The sequence below is a fragment of the Sinocyclocheilus grahami genome, unplaced genomic scaffold, assembly GCF_001515645.1.
Source record: "Sinocyclocheilus grahami isolate Dianchi unplaced genomic scaffold, SAMN03320097.WGS_v1.1 scaffold279.1, whole genome shotgun sequence".
Taxonomy (NCBI): Eukaryota; Metazoa; Chordata; class Actinopteri; order Cypriniformes; family Cyprinidae; genus Sinocyclocheilus; species Sinocyclocheilus grahami.
Window position 1 is genome coordinate 1,012,313 of NW_015505458.1, and position 24,572 is coordinate 1,036,884.

General features: G+C 39.0%; 1 protein-coding gene across 3 annotated transcripts; it reads left to right on the plus strand.

The window, feature by feature from the left end:
- Positions 1 to 6,195: 6,195 nt before the first annotated feature.
- On the plus strand, positions 6,196 to 22,026 carry LOC107600152 (cohesin subunit SA-2). Of its 3 annotated transcripts, XM_016291956.1 has the most exons (33): positions 6,196 to 6,347; positions 6,451 to 6,529; positions 7,608 to 7,751; positions 7,944 to 8,040; positions 8,795 to 8,871; positions 9,296 to 9,500; positions 9,580 to 9,731; positions 11,258 to 11,331; positions 11,471 to 11,594; positions 11,719 to 11,817; positions 11,987 to 12,066; positions 13,038 to 13,145; positions 13,330 to 13,441; positions 13,908 to 14,025; positions 14,122 to 14,225; positions 14,331 to 14,423; positions 14,514 to 14,603; positions 14,715 to 14,918; positions 15,280 to 15,350; positions 15,454 to 15,541; positions 16,032 to 16,112; positions 16,205 to 16,297; positions 16,369 to 16,543; positions 16,909 to 17,048; positions 17,140 to 17,241; positions 17,330 to 17,478; positions 17,558 to 17,686; positions 17,790 to 17,995; positions 18,735 to 18,963; positions 19,124 to 19,237; positions 19,348 to 19,474; positions 20,081 to 20,158; positions 20,429 to 22,026. In XM_016291956.1, exons 1-33 carry the CDS (start codon positions 6,304 to 6,306, stop codon positions 20,450 to 20,452), a joined length of 3,810 nt encoding a protein of 1,269 aa, XP_016147442.1. In that variant the 5' UTR covers positions 6,196 to 6,303; the 3' UTR covers positions 20,453 to 22,026. The 3 variants fall into 3 exon arrangements, with proteins under 3 accessions (XP_016147442.1, XP_016147441.1, XP_016147443.1); XM_016291955.1 differs by lacking the exon at positions 20,429 to 22,026 and having other exon boundaries at positions 20,081 to 20,421; XM_016291957.1 differs by lacking the exons at positions 6,196 to 6,347; positions 6,451 to 6,529; positions 7,608 to 7,751; ... (1 more) ...; positions 8,795 to 8,871; positions 20,429 to 22,026 and adding an exon at positions 9,103 to 9,176 and having other exon boundaries at positions 20,081 to 20,420.
- Positions 22,027 to 24,572: the final 2,546 nt, after the last annotated feature.

Consider the following 24,572-nt stretch of genomic DNA (forward strand, 5'->3'; position numbering starts at 1 on the left):
GGGGAACAGAGTCTCGTGACAGACACAGTGATGAAGCTGGTATGTGTTTGCAGTACACAAGCCACGGTTAAGACAGCTGACTCCACTGTGACCCTGCCTCTCTCTCTCTCTCTCTCTCTCTAACACTTAAGCTAATAACAAAACAGTAGATGATTCAGAAGAGCCAGATTTTCGTAGCAAAGTCAGAATTACCTCCTCTCCTAGGTTCACGAAACGGTCGTCTATAAAATGCATTGCTGTTCTGTTGTAAGTCATCTTAAAGATTCCTAAATGCATCTACTTTCGGAAGGCCAAATAAAGTGCTTTTGCTTTCGCCTAGAAACACACAGCGTCTCCCTGACATGCTGCTTCAACACTGCGGTTACTGAAACCACGCCTTCTTTCTTTGCGTGAACATTTGGGCGGCATTATGCTAATATTTCCACATAGTGAGGTAGATATGTGGGGGCGTGTTAGAACGAGCCGTTTTAGGGGGGCGTGGCAGAGTCTTAACTTTGATAAAGAATATCTCTTTGGTTTTGAGACTTTAGTCTTTGCAACTTCAGGGATCTTATCTATGCACAATCAGCTTGTAACACTCCAAAGAGAAAGGAAAACTTGAAATCGCATCATATGACCCCTTTAACCCACCCTTAAACCTGCCCACACCACCAAACCGGTCCCTAACCTTACCCGTGTCCCACCACAATAGCAGCAAAAGTGTTTTGCAGTACAATATGAACACAATAAGTACATTGATTGTACTTATTTTTTGATGTTAGTACATAGGTTTACATAAAAAAAAGATTCTTGTTGTCTTTATTGTCTGAAAGTGTGTAAGGTGCAGTGGCTCTGAAACCTCTCAACCAAAGGTGTGAGTTTAGTGTGGGACTGTGTATTTGTCTGAGCAGTGGCAGATGAACAGGACTGTACAGTGAATGTGAGCTCATTGATTCTGCACTGATGCTGTATCCAGGTTTTTGTTACTGAATTTATTTCTTAAAATATTAATTCCCCTTTCTCTAATACCACCGGTCTTTAGGGCCTTTCGCACCACGGGAACCTTTTCATAGTACCAGAACTAACTGGAACTACCCACTTTTTGGCGTTTTCGCACCGCCGGAACTGGGAGCGATTTTAGTACCGGACTGCCTTTTTCGAGAACCAAATTAGCTCCTACTCCGGAGCAGGGTCTAACCAGCACAACTGGTACTAATCGTGACGCAAGTAGACATTGATTGGCCAAATGCGTGGAAATAGTTCGCGCAAAATCGTCCCAGTACTTTAGTACTGTACATTTAGTTCTGGAACTAAAGCGGTGCGAAAGGCCCTTTTGACTAGCAATAGCAGATCTTGTTTGTGACTGTGATGTGAACTAAATGCCGTTGGCTATTTGCAAATATGCTATTTGATAGGTGCTGGCCCAAAATCCTATTTCATTGTGAAACAGCCATTTGGTGAGGTCTTCATGGATAATCATGGTAGTCTTTCATTCAGTGGTCAGTCAGTGTTCTGTGAGTGAAAATATATCTGTGCTAATCATATACTCAGCCTCTAACTCACACACTGGCGAGTAAAATCTGAGAATTGATTAGCCATTGGCTAATATTAGACATCATTTAGTCGCCCAGAGTGAAGATTTAGTCGCATATGCGAGTGATTTACTCTCAATGTAGAGGGTTGACAGTCTATGAGCACGAAGCGCTTACAATGTGCGCACAGTTATTGAGCCTTTAAATTTCAGTTACTGTGCACGTTAAAAACTATTTATAGTCTTTTCTACGCCCGTGTTTTGTTCTCACAGACACCCGGTAGCAAGTAACAAAACATTAAACTCCGGCAAGAAGATAAAGTCCTTTTTGCAAAATCATAGACATGTATTTACAAATCAAGTATAATGGGAACACAGAATGATCTTGGAGAGAGCTTTACCGAGCTGACTGCTGTAACCGAACGCGACCAGGGTTTAAACTTTAAAGGCTGAACGAATGAGTGACAGCCACAGCGGAGGAAAGAGTTTGTGTGAACTTTTATGTAAGGACTTAAATATTCATATGTAGCTCACATTGAGCTATCGTATGGCTTCAGAAGTAACACAGAATAATTCGCACAATCGGGGGGGGAAAAAAATTTATTGGATTTGGATCGGCTCTCTCTGACCGATACCCGATCTGAGAAAAATGGCACTATCGGAGCCGATACCCAACATGAATATCGGATCGGCACATCCCTGGTAGCAAGTAACAAAACATTAAACTCCGGCAAGAAGATAAAGTCCTTTTTGCAAAATCATAGACATGTATTTACAAATCAAGTATAATGGGAACACAGAATGATCTTGGAGAGAGCTTTACCGAGCTGACTGCTGTAACCGAACGCGACCAGGGTTTAAACTTTAAAGGCTGAACGAATGAGTGACAGCCACAGCGGAGGAAAGAGTTTGTGTGAACTTTTATGTAAGGACTTAAATATTCATATGTAGCTCACATTAAGCTATCGTATGGCTTCAGAAGTAACACAGAATAATTCGCACAATCGGGGGGAAAAAAAAAAAATTTTGGATTTGGATCGGCTCTCTGACCGATACCCGATCTGAGAAAAATGGCACTATCGGAGCCGATACCCAACATGAATATCGGATCGGCACATCCCTACTTATGTGCAACCCTGACGATTATTTTGGTAAATATTGTAATCCCGATTATTTAACACGATTATGAGTGGGCCATATGACCAAAACTTTAAAGTGCCCCTATTATGAGTTATGAAAGGTTCATATTTTGGTTTTGGGAGTCCCCAACAACAGGTTGACATGCATGCAAGGTCAAAAAACACTTTCATTGTCTTATAATATGCATTTAATTTTTTCCTTTTTTTGCTCAACGACTTACAAATGGTTCATTCAACGATTCATTTTTCCAAACCCCTCCTTTGCGTGATGCTAAACTGCGGTGATTGGTCTGATGACCCAGTCTGTTGTGATTGGTCATGTCAGCTCATGTCAATAACGGAACACCCCTCACCATTACTTAGCCCACAGCTTGGTGGTAAACACCCAAACAGCCATGGTATATGCCAGGGGTGGCGAACTCCGGTCCTGGAGAGCCGCAACCCTGCAGAGTTCAGCTCCAACCCTAATTAAAACTCACCTGCCTGTAGCTTTCTAGTAACCCTTCAGACCTTGATTAGCTTGTTCAGGTGTGTTTGATTAGGGTTGAAGCAAAACTCTGCAGGGCTGCGGCTCTCCAGGACCGACGTTCGCCACCCCTGGTATATGCGTTAGCCCAATGCAGAAACGAATTGATAAAGCACTTTGTACACCAACGTATTGCTCCAGGTAATAACAACGACGAACATTCACTATTCATCGACACTTTTCTAGTAGGGGTGTAACAGTACGCGTATCGTGTACCGAACGGTTCACGGGCAAATTCCAAATGGAAGTGATCATCCCTATCCCTAAATTGGAATTTGCCTGTGAACCGTTCGGTATACGATACGCGTACCATTACACCCCAAATTTCTAGACAATTGCGAGCAAACAGATATTGCTGTTAGCCGGTTAGACAGAGACCTACAAGCTGCACGGAGCGAACACAACACACACAACTAAATATGTATTTTGCATGATACAGTACAGAGTCTTATTCCTTATTCGGAACAGCGCTAGTTCTTTTTCACGTTTTTAAAAACATGAATACATCAACTTAAATAAATCAAGCACGTCCCATTTTGCAAAAGTCACGTTGCATGATTTTTCTGATTTGCACCTGAAATTGGGCTTTTATGGAGGAGCGAAAGTCACCGCTGGAAAGAGAGCGGAATGGGGCGCAATAATCGTTTTTATCTTGATTATTGTATTTTCACAATCGTTGAAGGCAGAAATTGAAACTGTATTACAATTATTTGCACAACCCTAGCCGATTTGTCATTTTGGGTTAACTATCCCTTTAACATTGTCAGAAAAAGGGTTTTGTGTTGGAGGGTAATGTTATGTAAAATATGGACTATAGCTTTCTGTGAAAGTGTGATTTTTAAGTATTATTATCTTAAGAAAGGAAGAAATAATTCCGAAGGCAAAAATATCTGCTTTATATATTTACTGTTATCTTTGTTTTGAAATGGTGCTATTGATAGTTTTCACGTGACGTCACATCCTTATAGGACCACCCACCTGGAGCGCAAAACAAAGCTTTGCTCCACTGACCGACAGTTATTTTTACGCAGATTGCATTAAGTAGTAATGTAGTAAAACGCAGATATTGAAGGGTTAGTTCACCCAAAAATGAAAATTAGTCCACAAATTACTAGGGATAGGTACCGAAACCCGGTATTTAATCGGACCCGGGGCTAAATTATGAAAGACCGGAGTATCAATAAGCTCTGACGTTAACGGTTCTGCTATCGGTACTGGAAAAATTTATAAAACACGCATACATTTATTATTGCTATATATACATTATCTTGCAAATTCTATCTCACCAGAGTCGCCAGCTGTTTTTCAAACATTTGTCTATGATGCATTTTTGCTATTTGCAATTCAGAAGCGAGATCGCGCCCATGTGGAGGATCTTCAGCATGCGCAACATGAAAGCCCTGTTTAATTATGATAGAAGAGAGAACTAAACATTCAAACATCTGCTTACACTTTAGACCTGTGGCGGTTTATTAAGCTAATTTAATTTTTTTATTTCGATAAAAAATCTCCAAAACGGACAAACAAATTACACTTTGAGCTTCGGGCGCATGTCCAATCGATACGCATCGATTTGATACAGGAGGCCTTTGTTCACCCCCCGGAGCCGTGTGAGACACTTTTTTTTTTTTAATGGATGGGTGCTTTTTATTTAACTTCTTTTGGACTGATGCATGCAACACCCGCTGAGTGGCATTAAAGAGCTTGAAAGATCAAAGACAATTTTTAATATAAGTTCGATTGGATTCATCTGAAAGAAGAAAGTCATATACACCTAGGATGACTTGAGGGTGAGTAATTTGTGGGCTAATTTTAATTTTTGGGTGAACTAACCCTTTAAAAAGCGAAATTCAGTAAACACCTTATTGATTATGTATATTTTGTACAGGCAAGCAGATGAACTCAGAATATAAACGCAATGTGCAAAGTTTCACATTAAATTGTTTCACATAGAAAACCATTATAAGGAAAACACTGAACCATTAAGCGGATTGCGTTCATATTCCAGGCGGCTTTATCTGCTTGCCTATATAAACTATGCATCATTAATATGGTTATTACTACTGCATTTGATCTTTTAATATGACTGTTTTAAATATATTAAGGCACTTTAAGTGTTTTTACAACGTTTTGTCGCACTGTTTAATGATTGAAATATTACGGCGGGTGCTTAATATGGATTGCAAATGGCCAAAACTTGCATTTGTTCACATACCTTTGTTTTATTCTTTTGAGAGGTGATCTAAATATTTGCGGCTGAGAAACAGATGGAAAATTGACAGGCTCGTGCTGCAGTTCTATGGATGTTTTGCCCTCCAAGTCTTCGAGCCGGTCATGTGACTGAAAGCTATGAATTACTAGAAAGAAGTAGGTGCAGGGGCCTTCAGCTTTCACTGGAGTTCCTTCACACTGACTGAGAGTCTCTGTCTGAGTGATCAGCTCAGGAGCACTGATATGGAGCCATACTGCCCCCCTGTGGCTACAATATAACTGCATTTGCTCTGCCTAACCATAATGACAGCCTGATTGAAGTTGTAGGCATGGTAAAGCAAACAAACTAATTGATAACTAATTTGAGTGTTTTGGAGGCATTTTGATTTTAATAGCCCACATATACTGCTGCACTGAAACATTTATAATTGTGTTAGTTGTATAATTTTTGGAATAAACAACAATCCATGGCTTAACATTCGATTTCTGTAACAACTAGGCCTATACAAACGGTTTTTAATTTTATGATTTGGTTGCCACTTAACCTTTGATGAGACCTTGCAAACCATTTTTTTCATACAGGAGTTTGTGTCAACACTGTACATTGTGACATTCAGACTGTATTAAAATGCACCTCTCGTAGCTTGAGAACATGAAAAAACTGAGATGCGATGCGACAGCCAGCTGACGCATATGAATATATAAAAACAGCCGAAGTTGATTTATAATATTAAGCAAGAATTCATAGATTACAGATGTGCGTGATTTTTAATGTGTGATTTTAATGTTATTTTTTTTCTCTCCCATTTTGTTTGTGTATGTTTTTAGGTTTATGAGACAAAAGTACCCGCTATTGCCCTGCGTGTATGAAGACAAAGCCCTTGATAAGTTGAAGTGGACCAGAAGATGTTAAAGAAATGATAGCTGCACCGGAATTACAAACAGAGTTTCTTTACCCTCAGTGAGTGCACAGACACACAGGAGTAATAAATACAGATTGTGTGTATGCATGCGTTCACACGTTCACCTTTACTCTGATAACATTGATCTGTTTGTGTGAACAGGGACACTGACACCCGATTCTCATCAGACACTGATTTTGATGATCCTGATGGGAGGAATGTCTTTGTCGGGAAAGGGAAGGTATGAGTGGACTCTGACATTTTTGATTATCAGAAAGCCTTTACAAGATTCCACAAGGTTCCTTTAAATGGCCCTTTACCCCTTTGCCATGGAAATGGTTCTAGAGCTAATAATTGGCCGGGGCTCGTGAACCTTTCGTGACTTAAGATTGTGACTTAAAGGAATAGTTCGCTTAAAAATTAAAATTTGCTGAAAATTTACTCACCCTCAGGCCATCCCAGATGTAGATGAGTTTGTTTCTTCATGTAAAAATAATTGGAGAAATTTAGCTTTACATCACTTGCTCACCAATGGATCCTCTGCAGTGAATGGGTGCCGTCAGAATGGGAGTCCAAACAGCTGATAAAAACATCACAGTAATCCGTGTTTTTAACATTTTAACATGTTTTTGAGCAAGTAATATGATGCTAAATTTCTCCAAATCAGTTCAAGTGAAGAAACCAATCCATCCTTTGGCCGGGGCTCGTGAACCTTTCGTGACTTAAGATTGTGACTTAAAGGAATAGTTCGCTTAAAAATTCAAATTTGCTGAAAATTTACTCACCCTCAGGCCATCCCAGATGTAGATGAGTTTGTTTCTTCATGTAAAAATAATTGGAGAAATTTAGCTTTACATCACTTGCTCACCAATGGATCCTCTGCAGTGAATGGGTGCCGTCAGAATGGGAGTCCAAACAGCTGATAAAAACATCACAGTTTTTAACATTTTAACATGTTTTTGAGCAAGTAATATGATGCTAAATTTCTCCAAATCAGTTCAAGTGAAGAAACCAATCCATCCATATATCGAATGGCCTAAGGTGAGTACTTTGTTGACAAATTTTCATTTTTGGATGAAAAAAGTTTATTACAGTGTGTTTATAAAACATTTTTAACATATACATTGTATTTATCATATTTGTACAAGCTGCTTGTGATCGATATTATTTAAATAAATATTTAATTCAGTAACAATTCTTTGTTGCTGATTCGCACATGATGTTTGGCTGTTCTACAATCGCTGAATGTAGCCATTTTTCACTTGTGGAGAGTTTGATCTAGTTCGTCAGTGTTGACCTGTGTTGTCACTCTGCTTCAGGCGAAGAAAGGAAAGAAGGGCCCTGGAGAGAAGGGGAAAGGAGCGGGGAAAGGGCCTGGACGCATGAACGGTCACCACCAGGAAAACGGCATGGAAAATGTCATGCTTTTTGAAGTGGTCAGGCTGGGAAAGAGTGCCATGCAGGTCAGTGAGCATATTACCGGCTTTTACACTGCCCTCTGTCTCGCTCTGGCATTCACATCTTAAATTCCCTCATGTGGGTTTGTGGCTTCTGGAAGGATTTTAGTGTTGGTAGGAGAATATGCAGACTGATGTACCGCTGTGTAGTCGAGCAGATTTTGACCTTTGTGAGATTTCTGCTCTCCTCTTTTGCAGTCGGTCGTTGATGACTGGATTGAGTCCTACAAACATGACAGAGACGTCGCACTTCTTGACTTGATCAATTTCTTCATCCAGTGCTCTGGCTGCAAAGGTTTGAATGTCATTTCTCATGTAATCTGATTTGCGCTCATAGAGAATAAATGCTGTATGAGACATAATCATGCTAGTTTAAAATGAAAAGTCTTTCATTGTTTATTCATAACTATATCATTCCAATCTTTTTTTTTTTTTGTGGAACAATAAAGAAGATATTCTAAAGAATGTTTGCACTGCTGCCTTCCATGTAATGAAAGTGAATGGGCACTAGGGTTATCAAGCTCCAAAAAGACTTAAAACAACGATAAAAATGGTTCTCATGTTATATTCAGTCCATATGATGGCTTTGTGTGAGGAGCAAAACAAAATGTAAGCCCAGGTCATTACTCTTTAAAAATCTGTCCTTGAAAAGCTTGTTTGAATGTTATGGTAGAAGTGAACTCTACATAACTGCAGCACACGCTTATACTAAACAATTTTATCGTCTTGGATTCTAATATAGTTATTGTAGATATCATAGTTGTCATAATAGTTACCGTTCTAGTTGTGAGACTAGGCCTGAAGTTGCATTATATGGAGAAAACGAATTGCTTTCTGCTAAATAATTCTGTGTTCTATGAAAGAAAAAAATTATGACAGAATTTTCATTTCTGGCTTTTTCATCTTAAAAAAAAAAGAAGCTACACATAAATGAATCGGCTGGTGCTACATAAACTTGGTACACTTAAGTCCTGAGCTAATTATAAACACATCAGTTTTTTGAAACATACCAAACTTATTAAGTCTTATTTTGAGTGTTATTTTTGAAGGTGGTGTCACTGGTGAGATGTTCCACAACATGCAAAACTCTGAGATCATCAGGAAGATGACAGAAGAGTTTGATGAGGTAAATTCACGCTTCAACCTTGAACATGATTCCTCGAGAACTTGTTTCATCACCCACTAGAGTGTTTTTTTTTCTTTTTCATCTTAAAAAAAAAAGAAGCTACACATAAATGAATCGGCTGGTGCTACATAAACTTGGTACACTTAAGTCCTGAGCTAATTATAAACACATCAGTTTTTTGAAACATACCAAACTTATTAAGTCTTATTTTGAGTGTTATTTTTGAAGGTGGTGTCACTGGTGAGATGTTCCACAACATGCAAAACTCTGAGATCATCAGGAAGATGACAGAAGAGTTTGATGAGGTATATTCACGCTTCAACCTTGAACATGATTCCTCGAGAACTTGTTTCATCACCCACTAGAGTGTTTTTTTAAATTATTTTATGCTCGCACTAACCAGTGAGAGTTGATGTTATTGCAGGACAGCGGTGATTACCCACTCACCATGGCCGGGCCGCAGTGGAAGAAGTTCAAGTCTAGTTTCTGCGAGTTTATTGGCGTGTTGGTGCGGCAGTGTCAGTACAGCATCATCTATGATGAGTACATGATGGACACGGTCATCTCACTGCTCACCGGACTCTCTGATTCTCAAGTCCGAGCCTTCAGACACACCAGCACACTGGCAGGTCAGTATCTCTTCTGCTTTGTAAATCTGAACTTTGTTTTGATTAGTCCAAATAAAGCGTTATGTTTTTTCCCCCATAGCTATGAAACTGATGACGGCCCTCGTGAATGTAGCTCTGAACCTCAGCATTAACATGGACAACACTCAGCGGCAGTACGAAGCAGAGAGGAACAAGATAATTGGCAAGAGGGCCAACGACAGACTAGAGCTCCTGCTTCAGAAACGCAAGGAGGTGAGTGTTATCCGAGACAGAGATGCGGCATAGGTCTGAATAAATTCTGCATGTTGGCATTGTCTTAGAGCAGCCATGAAAGCTGAAAGGGGAAGAGTGAATAAATAAAGCCTTCAGAGGAACAGGGGATTCATTGCGCTCGTCCCTGTGGAGAATCTCTTCCCTTTGCGTGATTCTGCCAGGTCACTGCAGCATTTGCTGCTTTCCTTCCAAACACCTACGCCTCTGTTGGCCAACAGCCACAAGAACGCACGACCAACCAAACACTCAGCACATTTCATCTGTGCTATTTTCCCCTACTTTAAAGCGGAGTAAACATGGATAAAGTCATTTAAAAAAGATCCTATTCTAATGAGAAGTCTGTGTTATTGTGGGCTCTCGGGTCAACCGCAGCGCTCTCGCACTGTCAGTGCCTGTGGGGTTAGAGCTCGCCTGAATTGCTGTGAGTACGAAAGCTGTTTAACTGGCGCTGTAAATTAACTGGGTTATGTAATGACAGGCCCTGCTGTTATGCCATCTGCGTGTGTGAGTGAGAGGTTTTATTGATGTCTTGATAGTATCGAGTTAAACCACGTGGACACACACAGAAGTTGAGTTCTAATATAGTTAGCTAAGAGGAATATGACCGCATCTGTGGCATGCTCTTGATTTATCTGTGCAGGAAAACCCTTATAGGTGAAATCATTGGAGCAAACATACTGCTCTCACCCCCTGTAGATCGAAAACTGTTTTTGTTTGTTTTTACAAACTGAGGTATGAATTGGTTTCTGTATAGTAGCAGATTGTGTCCTACAACACTGGTTGTAAACCTGTCTGACTCCAACAATGCAATATTCAATTACCCCCTCCCTATGCAGGATAGTAGGTTTCTTCAGTATATCAGCTTTAATGAGAGAAACATTTTTTTAATTTACAGCAATTAGGGGTGTCCTTAGATGAAAACACACCTCTCCAGATAAAAAAAAGTGTTCTAATGTAACATTAATAATTATTGCCGTTAATTCATTGACGGCAATTGATCAATAGATTTGATTTCTAATTGAAATTAAAATATTTACAATTCAATTTGTCCAGGTTTTCTGTGGGAATCTTGGTTCTTTAAAAAATATTTATTAGAGGATGAATTAAGAAATATCCCTATGATCTTTTGTTGTTTTGTTTTATATTAATGCAAGAGGGTTTGAGGTTCTAAACGTTGACACCATTTCTGAAAGGATCACACCAAAGATGGCTATCATGTTGCACTGTGATCAGATTATGGTCACATATGGCCATACAGTAAGCATAGAAACCACTAAATGAATCACATATTTGTGAGCCCTTGACCTGAAAAAAGAGAGAGCTGTTATTGCAAATTATAGAAACTGATAATAAATAGAAACTAGAAAGGAAATCAAGAGGCAGAAGTGAGCAGAATCTCAAATATAAGAAGTACTTTTGATTTTTAGACTCTTGACTAGTAATGCAGCTTACCATCATGTGCTGCCTACAGCAATGATTATAATGAACTGTTGTTTTCTTTACAGTTGCAAGAAAATCAAGATGAGATTGAAAACATGATGAATGCCATTTTCAAGGGTGTCTTTGTTCACCGATATCGGTATGCACACTCATAAACGTTGATTTTCTACCAGCACAAGCTCTCATCACAAATTACTACTTCAGTGATTACTCAATAATACTCTGAAATGTTCCTGTGGGTGTCTGTGGGCTTAAGTGCTTCTGTTATTCCTCCTCAGTGATGCAATAGCAGAGATTCGGGCGATCTGCATCGAGGAGATTGGCGTGTGGATGAAAATGTATAGTGATGCATTTCTTAACGACAGCTATCTTAAGTACGTGGGCTGGACCATGCACGACAAGGTGAGGATTCAATCATTTTTCTCTCCCATTTCTTTAATCCCTAAATATAGTGTCAGATGGAGTTAGTCACGACACAATCCTGGAGTTGGAAGGAAATGCAACTCTCTTCCTCTCTCCCTCTCAGCAAGGTGAGGTGCGTCTGAAGTGTCTCACGGCTCTGCAGGGGCTGTACTATAACCGCGAGCTCAATGCCAGGCTGGAGCTCTTCACAAGCCGCTTCAAGGTGAGAGAACCATCTGGGGAAGCTTCTCATCCAAAACAGAACAAGCGCTGAAATTAGTCATCAGAATACTCCTCTGTGAAATTAAGAGTTTAATTGAATGGGTTAGTGTATTTTTATGTATCTTTTCAATATTTTAAAATAAAATGGATTGTTTGTTTGTCTTCATCAGGACCGCATTGTGTCCATGACGCTGGACAAGGAGTACGACGTTGCAGTGCAAGCAATAAAACTGCTCACACTGGTGTTACAGTATGTATAAAACAGACACTTACTGCTATAGCAGTTTCTTGCATCATACCAAAATTTATTATATTATATTTGAGTTATATGTTGGTGAATTGAATTGAATACGAGTTTGAAACACCACAGAATATTGAGTACCACAAAATATTGTCAAGACAACACATCAAGTTTTTTGTTTTTTAAAGAAATTAATACTGTTTTTTTCCAGCAAGGAAGGACACATTAAACTGATCAAAATGATAGTAAAGACATTTCTAAAGTTACTAAACTTTACTAAAAAATACTGAACTTTCTGCTCATCAAAGGATCCTGAAAAAGTTCAGTTGATCAGTTTTCAAGCAAATATTAAGCAGCACAACTGTTTGTTTGTTTTTTGTTTTTTAACATGGATAATAATAGGAAATGTTTCTTGAGTAGACCGCATATTAGAATGATTTCTGAAGGATCATTAATCAATAAATACATTTTGGAATAATTAATATTTTTAGTATACTTCAAAGCATATTAGAAGGATCATGTGACACTGAAGACTGAAATTTCAGCTTTGCCATCACAGGATTAAATTACATTTTAACCATTTTAAATTGTGGTAGTATTTTCGTTTTTTGTTTTGTTTTGTAGTAATATTCCATAGTACTTTTTTCTTTACTGTATTTTTTTTTTATCAAATAAGTGAAGACTTTGTGAGAATAAAATACTTTTTTTTTTTTTTTTTTTTATCATCCCAACCCAAAACTATGGAACGGTAGAGTAGTATAATTCACAATTGTAATGAGTCACTTAAAAAGATGAATGAACCCATGAGATATTTGATTCAGTCAGATTGTTCGTTAAATTATCTCACTGAATCTTTGATAAAATACTTTTTACTGAAAGTCTTTACTGTTCACTTCAAATGAAATAAGTGTACCTGTAGTACTAGCTGTGAAAATCAGCATGACAGGATGCTCATATATTGTTGTTGTTTGTTATTACAGTAGCAGTGATGAGGTTCTGACTGCAGAAGACTGTGAGAGTGTTTACCATCTAGTGTATTCAGCCCACCGACCTGTCGCAGTGGCAGCAGGAGAGTTCCTCTTTAAGAAGTGAGTTTCACTCACCGTCACTCACTCATTCATGTCCCATGAAGCTTCAACCTACCGAAAGTCATAAAACAAAACTATTCACTGCATCTAGACTGAGTGGAGACATGAATGAATAGACATGGTGATTAGACAACAATAGTTTGAGGTAAACTGAATAGCTTTACATTTTCATCTTTGTTCGCAGACTGTTCAGTCATCGAGACCCTGAAGATGACAGCATGCCCAAGAGACGAGGCAGACAGAGTATGAATGCCAACCTCATCAAAACCACTGTCTTTTTCTTCCTGGAGAGTGAGGTGAGCTAACATCAACAACATCATTGCGAATCAAGTGTCAGTCAATCAAAGCAATGCTGTTTGTATGATGCAAGTTGAAGGGTGCAGTTTCTGTGCAACTAATGTCACCGAACAGAATTGCAAAAAATGTTGATTTTCAAACCGTTTTCTCAAATGCCTTCTGCATACATTGTGCACCGTGGTGTTTCAGTTTTCTTCCATTGTAGATAAATTAGGGAAAATACAATTCAATATTGAAGCATGGTAGTCTTGAAAGTTTCTATTTTGAATCTTATATAATTATATTCTAATTTTATTTTTAGTTTTCTGTTTGAATATATCTTGAAACGTAATTTATTCCTGTGATGCAAAGCTGAATTTTCAGCAGCCATTACTCTGTGTCACATGACCCTTTAGAAATTATTCTAATGCATTGAAGGATATTATAAATCTAAGATGCTATAAGGTGTTATGTTTTGATCCTCAGCTTCACGAGCATGCAGCTTACCTAGTGGACAGCATGTGGGACTGTGCAGCAGAGATCCTGAAGGACTGGGAGTGCATGATCAGCCTACTACTGGATGAGCCATTGCCTGGAGAGGAAGGTCTGACCCAGTGACACAGCACCAGAACATACAGGGTTGACTTTTACCTGCTCTAAAGGAAGTGAGAGATAAATTACCTTTGTATGTGTTTTCCAGCTCTGACGGACAGACAGGAGACGGCTCTGATAGAGATCATGCTGTGTACCATCCGTCAGGCTGCAGAGTGCCATCCTCCTGTGGGCAGAGGCACAGGCAAGAGGGTAAGACTTGATGCCACACGCATCGGCCAGACCTTGAAGACGGATCCCTGCTCTCACACGTTACCTTACATGCTGTTCTCAATTCTCACTTGATCTTGTTTCAAGGTTCTGACAGCGAAGGAGAAGAAGACTCAGCTTGATGACCGGACGAGAATGACGGAGCTCTTCTCTATAGCATTGCCAGCTTTACTTGCAAAGGTTAAAGCCTATTGAAATCAAAGGCAACATGAAATGGTTTTTACAGAGCATTGAAACTGATAAATATATATATTTCTTTCTTTCTTGCAGTACTCTGTGGATGCAGAGAAAGTGACAAATCTGCTGCAGCTGCCCCAGTTTTTTGATCTGGAGATCTATACCACAGGGCGTTTGGAAAAGGTCTGAACCGCATATCGTTTTAAACAGAATAAATGCGCTGAATGAACACCGATTATTCACAATAGGCTGATTGTGCAGCATATAAATGAAAGCCGGTTTTCTCTCTCATAGCACCTGGATTCATTGTTAAGACAAATCAGAGAGATTGTGGAGAAGCACACGGACACAGATGTGCTCGAGGCTTGCTCTAAAACCTACCATGCCCTGTGCAACGAGGAGTTCACTATCTTTAACCGAGTGGATATCGCCCGTAGCCAGCTCTTGGATGAGCAAGTGGATAAATTTAACAGGCTACTGGAGGACTTCCTGCAGGAGGTGAGGACAGCGGGCGGCTCAGGGTGGAGCATCAGGAGCACTTTGTTGTTGCTCTGTGTTTGAATAGGAACAGCAGTTTGGCAAGAGTATCTACGTATATGCTTCCACTGTTACACTGTGTGTCTGTTTTTCTGGAAAAATCTCTAACTTAACTACTTCACTAGTAGATATATTTAAGTCCTTATTGTTCAGAGCTACCTTAAGACAGGCCTGTAGACTACTCTGTCTAGTCAGTTATGGAAGTAGTAAATAAAATGCATCCATAGTACTCAATTCCAACTGTTTCTTTCTGAATGCTGCCGCAATGTATCAGAAGCTCAGAAAGTTTCAGTTGTCTATATATAACCTGTTTCCTCCACAGGGTGAAGACCCAGATGAAGATGATGCTTATCAAGTTCTTTCCACACTGAAGAGGATCACAGCTTTCCACAAGTAAGGCTTCCCGTCTCATCTCTCTGATTATTATGAAGTGTTCCTCTCTAACAGATTATCAATTTCTTACTTTAACTCCCATTCCACTTCTTTTTCTGTTCAGTGCTCATGACCTTTCCAAATGGGACCTCTTCACCAGCAACTACAAGTTACTGAACACTGGTATTGAAAACGGAGACATGCCTGAGCAGGTATTCATGTGCATATGAAGAATTATTGAGGTAGTGCATGACAGCGCCACACTTTACTGACATTTTTAATGACTTTTTCTCTTAATTAAAACTTTATAGCCAACTATTTTGAATCTATCTTTCAATATTGTGGATTGTTTTTCCTCTTAATTTTGACTTAATATCTCTCACAATTGTAACTTTGTCTTGATATCTCACAATTAAGGCTTCACTTTTCACCTTTCATTTGTTATAGTTGTAGTTTCACAGTTTTTGTAATTGTGACCATTTTATGTAATTATGGCAAATTTTTGTGATTCACTTGTTTTCTCACAGTTAGAACTATATTTCTCAGAATTGCAGCTTGCAGTCTCACAGTGTGATTTTGTTTCTTACTCTTTACTCTAAGGCAAAAACAGGCTTGCATAGAAATAAAACCTCACAATCAACTGAAACTTTGCTTTTGCCTCATGATTGTTGGGTAACGTTACTGCCTCTCTGGATGTTTCAGATTGTCGTTCACGCACTACAGTGCACACATTACGTTATTCTTTGGAGCTTAGCCAAGGTCTCTGAGGGCACTTCTAAAAAGGTAGCTCCCATTCATATGATTTGTATGCATGCATCCTTTCCCCTTGTTTGCTGTGGTTTGTTGGATGTCAACAATGCATTTGGTCTCTGTAGGAGGACATGTTGACTCTGAGGAAGCAGATGAGGGCGTTTTGTCTAATGTGCCAGCGTTACCTAACCAGCGTCAACACTGCCGTCAAAGAGCAGGTCTGTATCAAAGGTCACAACGAGTCATTATGCTACAAACAGCCTGTACCTGACTGTATGTTCTCCCTCAGGCCTTCACCATCCTCTGTGACCTACTGCTGATCTTCAGCCATCAGATCATCTCAGGGGGGAGGGAAGCTCTCGAGCCCCTAGTATACACACCCGAGGCGTCCCTGCAGTCAGAGCTTCTCAATTTCATCCTGGATCACGTCTTCATCGACCAGGATGAAGACAGCAACAGCACAGGTCTATCACAGCTAATGGCATAATGACTTTCAGTTAGAGCTAACAGGCTTTGCTGAATGGATTTAGAGCCCCTGGCTGTTTAATGTTGAATGCTAACACTAAGACAACACAAAGGAAATTGGCTTAAGAAGTGTTTAATTGATTTAGAGATTAGAGATTCTAGCAACACTTAATCCTGTTGTGCACTGAGCTTTAGCTGAAGTAGACTGACTAGTTTAAAGGGAGAGTTGTTGGACAAATCAACTTGCGATTGCTTCATTTGTTGTCAAGAAGCAGTGTTTAAAAAGTGACCACTAGAGGGAGGCAGTTTTCCTTCTAGTGCATGAGCAGTATTTAAATGTCTGTTCTCCTTTATTTTCAAATAGATGGGCAGCAGGATGATGAAGCCGGAAAAATCGAAGCTTTGCACAAGAGGCGAAACCTGCTGGCCGCATACTGCAAACTCATTATCTACAATGTAGTTGAGATGAACACTGGGGCAGATATTTTCAAGCAATACATGAGGGTGAGTCTGTTCATTCTTTGAATATGCATTTTCAGATCATTAGTTCTCTCTATCGCACACTTAAACGCAAGTTTTTCTGTTTCCTGTCCAGTATTACAATGACTACGGTGACATCATCAAGGAAACTATGAGCAAGACGAGACAGATCGACAAAATCCAGTGTGCGAAGACACTCATTCTGAGTTTACAGCAGGTTAGTGACTATACGTTTTCATATCTGCCATCAAAATGGGTTTTACTAGCAGGTTTCTGACTTGTCTTTCTCCCTCTGTTGAGTGCAGCTGTTCAATGATATGCTGTCAGATATGGGATTCAGCTTTGACCGCTCGTCCTCAGCTTTCTGCGGCATTAAAGAACTTGCTCGACGCTTCTCTCTGACTTTTGGTCTGGATCAGCTCAAAACCAGAGAGGCCATTGCCATGTTACACAAGTAAGCTCCCATTCAGTTCCTCTTGGAGGAAAAACCAATTGTGTGTGGTGTTACACCCCATGTTGCTTTATCTTTAAAGGGATGGTATCGAGTTTGCCTTCAAAGAGCCCAATCCTCAGGGGGAGGGACATCCTCCTCTCAACCTGGCTTTTCTTGACATTCTCAGCGAGTTCTCATCCAAACTCATGCGTCAGGACAAACGGACTGTGTAAGCAAACGTTTATTGATTTCAGTATGTGTGTTTATAGTTGTGTAATGATCATTCATTAGCTGTTGGATCTAATGTTGGTCCTTTCTCTCTTTTCCCAAAGGCACATGTATTTGGAGCGCTTCATGACATTTCAGATGGCCCTGCAGAGAGAAGACTGCTGGCTGCCGCTCATCTCTTACAGGAACTCACTGCAGGCAGGGGGTGATGATGACACAATGTCTGTGGTCAGCGGCATCAGTAGCCGAGGCTCCTCCGTCAGAAGTAAAAAAGCTAAGCCTGCCACCGGCAAGAGGAAATTACCAGAAGGTAAAACAATTTGAATTCAAGAAACCAGACAAGTAATGTATTAAATGTGACCGGATAACTTGAATTAATAGATTGTGCACTGTAACGCTAAACATTTTTTAAGGACATAAATCATGTTAGTTTTCATTCATTTTGTCGGCATAGAATGAAAATTCATCTGTTTTGTAAATGCATGCTACAGAACTTATTGTGAACAAATCATTTGTGTATATATATTTTTTTACCCGATAATGTTTGTTTTATAACTTGATGTTCCAGTGACAGCGTTGGGCTTCTCTCTGGTGACATATGGAGGACTTCCCTTTAGTCCTCTTAAAGGGATAGTTCACCCAAAATTGAAAATTGTCATTTATTCCCCCTCAGGTTGTTTCAAACATGTCTGACTTGCTTTTTTCTGCTGAACACAAAGATGTTAAAGACTGTTAGTAACCGTTGCTGGTCCCCATTGCCTTCGATAGTATGAACAAAAATACTCCCCAAAATCAATGGGGACCAGGAACTTCCTAATTTCCTGATAGAATTTTTATTTTTGGCTGAACTGTCACTTTAAACCCACTCCTGCAAATGTAGGTGCCACATAAGAAAAATCCAATCAACAGCCTATGCACAGAACCTTGCCTTACTTTTTCTTTTTCTATAATCTATTACACTCAAATGTACATCACAATATGGAAGAAACGATCAGCCACTATTTCCATTTTATCGCGACTTTAGCGATTGTCCTGCTGTCTGTGTGCAGAGGAGAGCAGCAGCAGCAGTGAAGTATGGATGAGCCGTGAGCAGAGCATGCAGACGCCCGTCATGATGCCTTCACCCCACCTCACCTCCACCGTCATGAGAGAGCCCAAACGCCTGCGTCCTGAGGAGAGCTACATGGGGGTGTACACCATGACCCCCGATCAGCAGCAGCAGCACGCACACCCTCAGACTCCTCAGCCACAACACCACCAAACAGCCATAGACTACAAGTAAGAGCGTTGATGCTCAATCTTAATGAGTTTCTCGTGTTTGTGGCACTTTCAGATGTTGTACAGCTAATTTCAGCCATGAAATGTTCATGCATGTCTGCTGCTTAGTGTAGTCTGGGACTGAAGGGATATAGTGAGGTGTGATGTTATTGTTTTACAGCACACAAGTCACTTGGATGTTAGCACAGAGACAGCAGCAAGAGGAAGTGGCCAGACAGCAGCAGGAGAGAGCTATGAACTACGCCAAATTAAGGAGCAACCTTCAGCATGCTATGTAAGGGAACCTTACACTGCGTTTCATGTTCGGTGGGTAGATGCAGTTTGAATGCACACAAAAACAAGTTTTTTACAAATATGGTGCCATTGGTCTTCCGATGCTTGCAGTCGTCGAGGAACAGGCCTTATGGAGGATGATGAGGAGCCCATTGTGGAAGATGTGATGATGTCATCAGAAGGCCGGATTGAGGATCTCAATGAAGGCATGGACTTTGACACCATGGATATTGATCTGGTAATAAGCTTATGCTAATGCCATTTGTCTTTATGATTTTGGTCTCTAGGAATAGACTTTTGTGTAAATGAAAGAGTATATTACCGTTCAAAAGTTTGGGGCATGTATGTTTTTGAAAGAAGACCGTTATGGTCATCAAGTCTGCATAGATTTGGTCAAAAATACAGTAAAAGCAGTAATATTGTGCGATTTATAATTCAAAATGTATTTTATTAGTGTGATGCAAAGCATCATTACTCCAGTCATCAGTGTCACAAGATCCTACATCTTTGCTGCTCAAGAAACATGTATTATAAACACTGAAAACAACAAATATTTTTTGGGAAACCAAACTGTTCAGCATCTACTATATTTGAAATAAAAAATAATCCAGTTTGAAACGGAATCTTTACTGTAACTTGTGATCTTTTTAATGCATCATAGCTGAATAATGGTTAATAAAGAATGAATTTGTTCAAAAACAAAAATCTTACTGACCCCAGCTTTTGAATTTTCTGTGTATGCATATTTATATGTAATTTATATGTGATTTGTCACATTTTGTAAATAAGTAAGACTTCTTTTAGCACATCTCATCCTTACCGTCTGCGCTTTCGTATCTTGCAGCCCCCATCGAAGAATCGACGAGAGCGATCGGAACTGAAGCCCGACTTTTTCGACCCTGCCTCCATCATGGATGAGTCTGTAAGAAGCACTCATTTCCTGGGTTATGATGCTTTTCAGCGGTAACTTGTTCACTCCGACACTAAGGACGTGAAAGAGAGATCACCACTAGATGGCACTAGCAGGAGTGATTTCAGATAGTTTGAATTGCCCTTGTGCAAAAAGACAGAGAGGGGGGAGAGCATCTCACTATAATAAATACTAATCAGACCCATCTGGACTGATGATTGAATGAAAGGTTTGTTTGGTAAGTCTAAACACTGAACTGAATTTGAACATTTTCTCTTGTAGGTCCTGGGAGTGCCCATGTTTTAAGATTATAATTGGAGGCAAGTGAAGAGAAGAGACGTTTTGTGTGAATTCACATTGATTCTCTAAAGAGAATTAAATTCAATGGAGTGATTGGCATCCAAATCAGCTCGTACCATTGACACTTACTAAAACGCAGAAAGGATAAAGGAGCAATTCAAAGTCTTTGCAATCGTTGTGTGGGCTTTCCCTGATCGTGCAAAACAGTGACGGTAGATACTGAATGCCATGGAATCTCGGACCGTCCTAGCCATACATGAGTTTATGATAAATAAATAAATAAAAAATATATATATAAATATTTCACAGTCGAACGTCATCATGTTTGAAGAAACATATGTGAGATCTCTTAGAGTTGTGGTATTTCTTGAAACCGGGGGTGAATGCATCTTTTTTAACTTAAAAGACAACTTTGTTATGTATAGCCCTTTTGTAATAGTGAGTAATCTGGTGTAAAGTAGTAATTTATAAGCAGGTTTTTGCTCATCATAGTGAGTATTGATATATTTTATTCTTCTTATCTAATATGTGAAATGGAGGAAAACCTCCAGGTCTTTATATCTAGTATTTAGTTTCCTTTTATTCCACCCTTAAAAATCATGACATACAACATGAAACCTAAATCAAAACACTCTGAGCACCCCGATTTATTACTGCCTTTGGTGCATTTTTGATGTTTTGGTGCAATTTCAGTGACACCATCAGTGATTGGTGTATGTTAAATACCTCGACCATTCAGTGGCCCTGTTGCTGTCTTTGCACCAACAGAACTGTTTTCATGTGCCAACTGCTCTAGTAAATCAGGCGCGTAGGATCCCAGTCGGTCCGTGGAGATGCACAGAAAGGACTGTAATTCTTCCGCTGAGTCACGTGGCTTATCCAAAGATCAGATCTGCTCGCTTGTCCCTCTAAAATCTAAGATCAAGCAAAGAAGAGGAAATCTCTCCAGTAGTGCCATTGTGTTGTCTCTAATAAAACAAAACTTAGTGTAGTATGTCTGGTGGAGATTTTCTTCTCCCCGATTAGAGCTATGTAGACATCTACATTTAAATAAAGTTCTATATAAATATATAAATTGGTGCTGATTTTATAATTGTGCTTTTTTTTCCCTCTTATTTTTAAAGCTCCAACTTAGAGTTAAAAGGTTTTGAAATGTATAAGAACATGTCTAAACATGAAAGTGTGTAGCCATGCAGCAAGTCAAGTTTTGGGATTTTATTTTTATTTTGTGTGTGCATTTTGAATTATTTTATTTTTATTTTTTTGGTCAGTCTTAAGAGGTTTTTAGGTTTCGCCTTTTTCCTAATTGTAAATTAGTTTGGTTGCAACTCATGGACAGAACTGTTGCGTTCAGCTCTAGTTTGTTTTTCCCCGATATGAAATATTCAAAGTGTAACAATAACATCCCGTGAGATCCTTTAATGTTACAGCATTGCATTCGGCAGCTCTATGAAGCTTGACTAATACATTAACTTATATTGCAGACATATGCGTTTTGTCTGGGGTATACTTTTTAATCATTCTATGCCTTGGCCTTAAAACATCCTTGTTTTAAAAATGAAAAAAAAAAAGGTGGTAGTCAAACATAAATCTTCCATGTTGAGGTACATTGAAAACGTTTTGCATCAGAAAAGGAACAGTGCATTTCTAAAATGGCATGAGTGTAATTATTTAAAAGAAGGTGTGCAGACAGATTTTAAATTTATGAAAGTAAATGCCCTTCGGCTTAAACTGTCTTCTGTTCCTCACCACTACATTAATTAAACTGATGAATAGATTGTGTAAATATACATGCATTTAAACGTAAAGCTTAATTTTCTAGTGCTTTTTTTCTGTTAATGTTTAAAAACATATTATCACTCTTCCCTGTTCAGAGATATAAACTCATACATAACCGTTTCCCTGTCCTCTGCCATCCACTGTAATGTTTCTGATTTGTATCTGTCTGGAGACAGTAAGTTTTTTTTTCGAATAAAAGTAAACAAATCTTTCTTGTGTGTTTGTCTGATTTTACATGATTCATTTATGCAGATGCTTTTACTCAGTCACAAGCAAATATACAGTTAGTAATTTATTCTAAGCGTTTTAAAAACTTGAAATCTAAAATTAGCTGCAGTGGTTAAAGGAGACACTTTCCTATTATGAAGAAAATTAGTTCAAATAGTTCTTACTATTGTTAATGCTATAAAAACATTGTCTTTGTCGATCAAAGCATTCAAGTATCTCCAAAGACTATAGAATACCCTTAAAGTCTTAAAGAGACTTTGGTATTTCCCACCGCACTTGCACTGCATGCAGTTTGAATTTTGAGAGAACGCAGCGTAACCAAAATGTGACGTGTAGCACGATTTCGTTACTGATTGGTTTACATTTCTGCTCGTAACATATTCTTCAATATCATTGGCTAAAGCTGTTGCGTCTGTGCTATAACGTCTATCAGGCCAGTGTTGCCAATTTAGCAATTTTGTTGCTAAATTTAGCAACTTTTCAGACTACCCTAGCCACTTTTTCTTCCAAAAGCACCTAGCAACAAATTTAGCTCTTTTTAAATTTTATTTGGCTACTTTTAGCAACTTTTGACAAGTGACTCGAACGATAAAAGGCGCACATTTTCCATCTAAATTTCACAAAAAGAGGAAACCGAAGATGCCTAGCAGTACACGCATCACGTGAATTAAATTATTGCTATTTGCAATTGTTCAATTTGATGATAATTTAATAATTGTTCATTTATGATACACCTTGTTGTACCTGTGATTGTTGATCAGTTAGAAAAATATCTAGAAAAATGGAAAAGGTTGGCTTCTAGTAATTTTCCAGGACATTATCCGTTATCCATTATCCGTTGTAAACCCTTTAACCCGAAACACAAAATACAATGCGTAATTTAAAACGCCGGTAAATACCTGTGAATTCTTTTCTTAGAGTGTAGCATACTGACTACTAATACACTGCTTAGAACTAATTGGTCAGAATGTGTAGTTTTACTAGTTCACTAGCTAATAAAAAAAACTTGTAATCCTTCAAAGATGTGTTCAGTAATTCAATGTTGTATATAACAAGTTATATTTTAACATTATATTATGCGTTTATATTATTTTACGAACAAATCTAAATTAACATATAAAAATATATTTAATGTAGTGACAATTTTTGCATTGTGATCACGTAATGACGTCATCACGCAATGACATCACAACGTCATTTAGCAACTTTTCGCAGCAAGTCGACCTTCCTTAAGCAACTTCCCCTGAAAATTAGTTGGCAACAGTGTATCAGGCTCTTTTAAGAGCAGCATTAGATTATGGTTGCCTAGCATATATGTCAGCATCAGAATCAAACCTTAAAACTCTTGATGTGGAACAGGCACTTCAGATTTGTACTAGAGCGTTTAAATCATCACCAGCATCTGCATTACAAGCTGAGACAGGAGAGATGCCTTTACGTATTAGGAGGATCAAGATCATGCTGGCGTATTGGATAAATCTACAAGGGCATAGCGGAGTACATCCCACAAAGGCCATCTTACAAGATTGTTCAGAACATAGTAAAAGTCATTATTACAGTTTCGGATGGATAGGAAATGCAAAAGCACAAAACGCAAGCCTCGGCCATCTCCAAGTAAGCCCCATTGTGGCACTATCAACTGTGCCACCTTGGAAATTCATAAAGCCATCTGTAGATATAAGCCTTCAACAAATGTTAAAAGAAAAATCTAAAATAATGCCACAGAGGATAATAGTTCAGAACTATATGGACCTTTATCAAGACACACTATTCATATTTACAGATGGATCAAAGCAGCCAGAGACCAGGCCGTACTAGGGCTGCTTTCTTCATTTCGCATTATGAAATAGCAGTTAAAAAAAGAACAGCAGATCATTTATCGATGTACACAGTAGAGCTTTCAGCAATTTTATTGGCAGTACAGTGGTTGGAAGGAAATAAACAGAACCTAAATGTAATCATAGCTTCTCTGACAGCTTATCTGCTCTATCTCGTTTTCAATCTGGGAAAACATCATGTAGACAAGATATCATATACCAGATATTCAACTTGCTTTTACTACTGTATGATAAAGCTGGATGTTTCCTTCCTTTGGGTTCCTGCTCATGTAGGGGTGGAA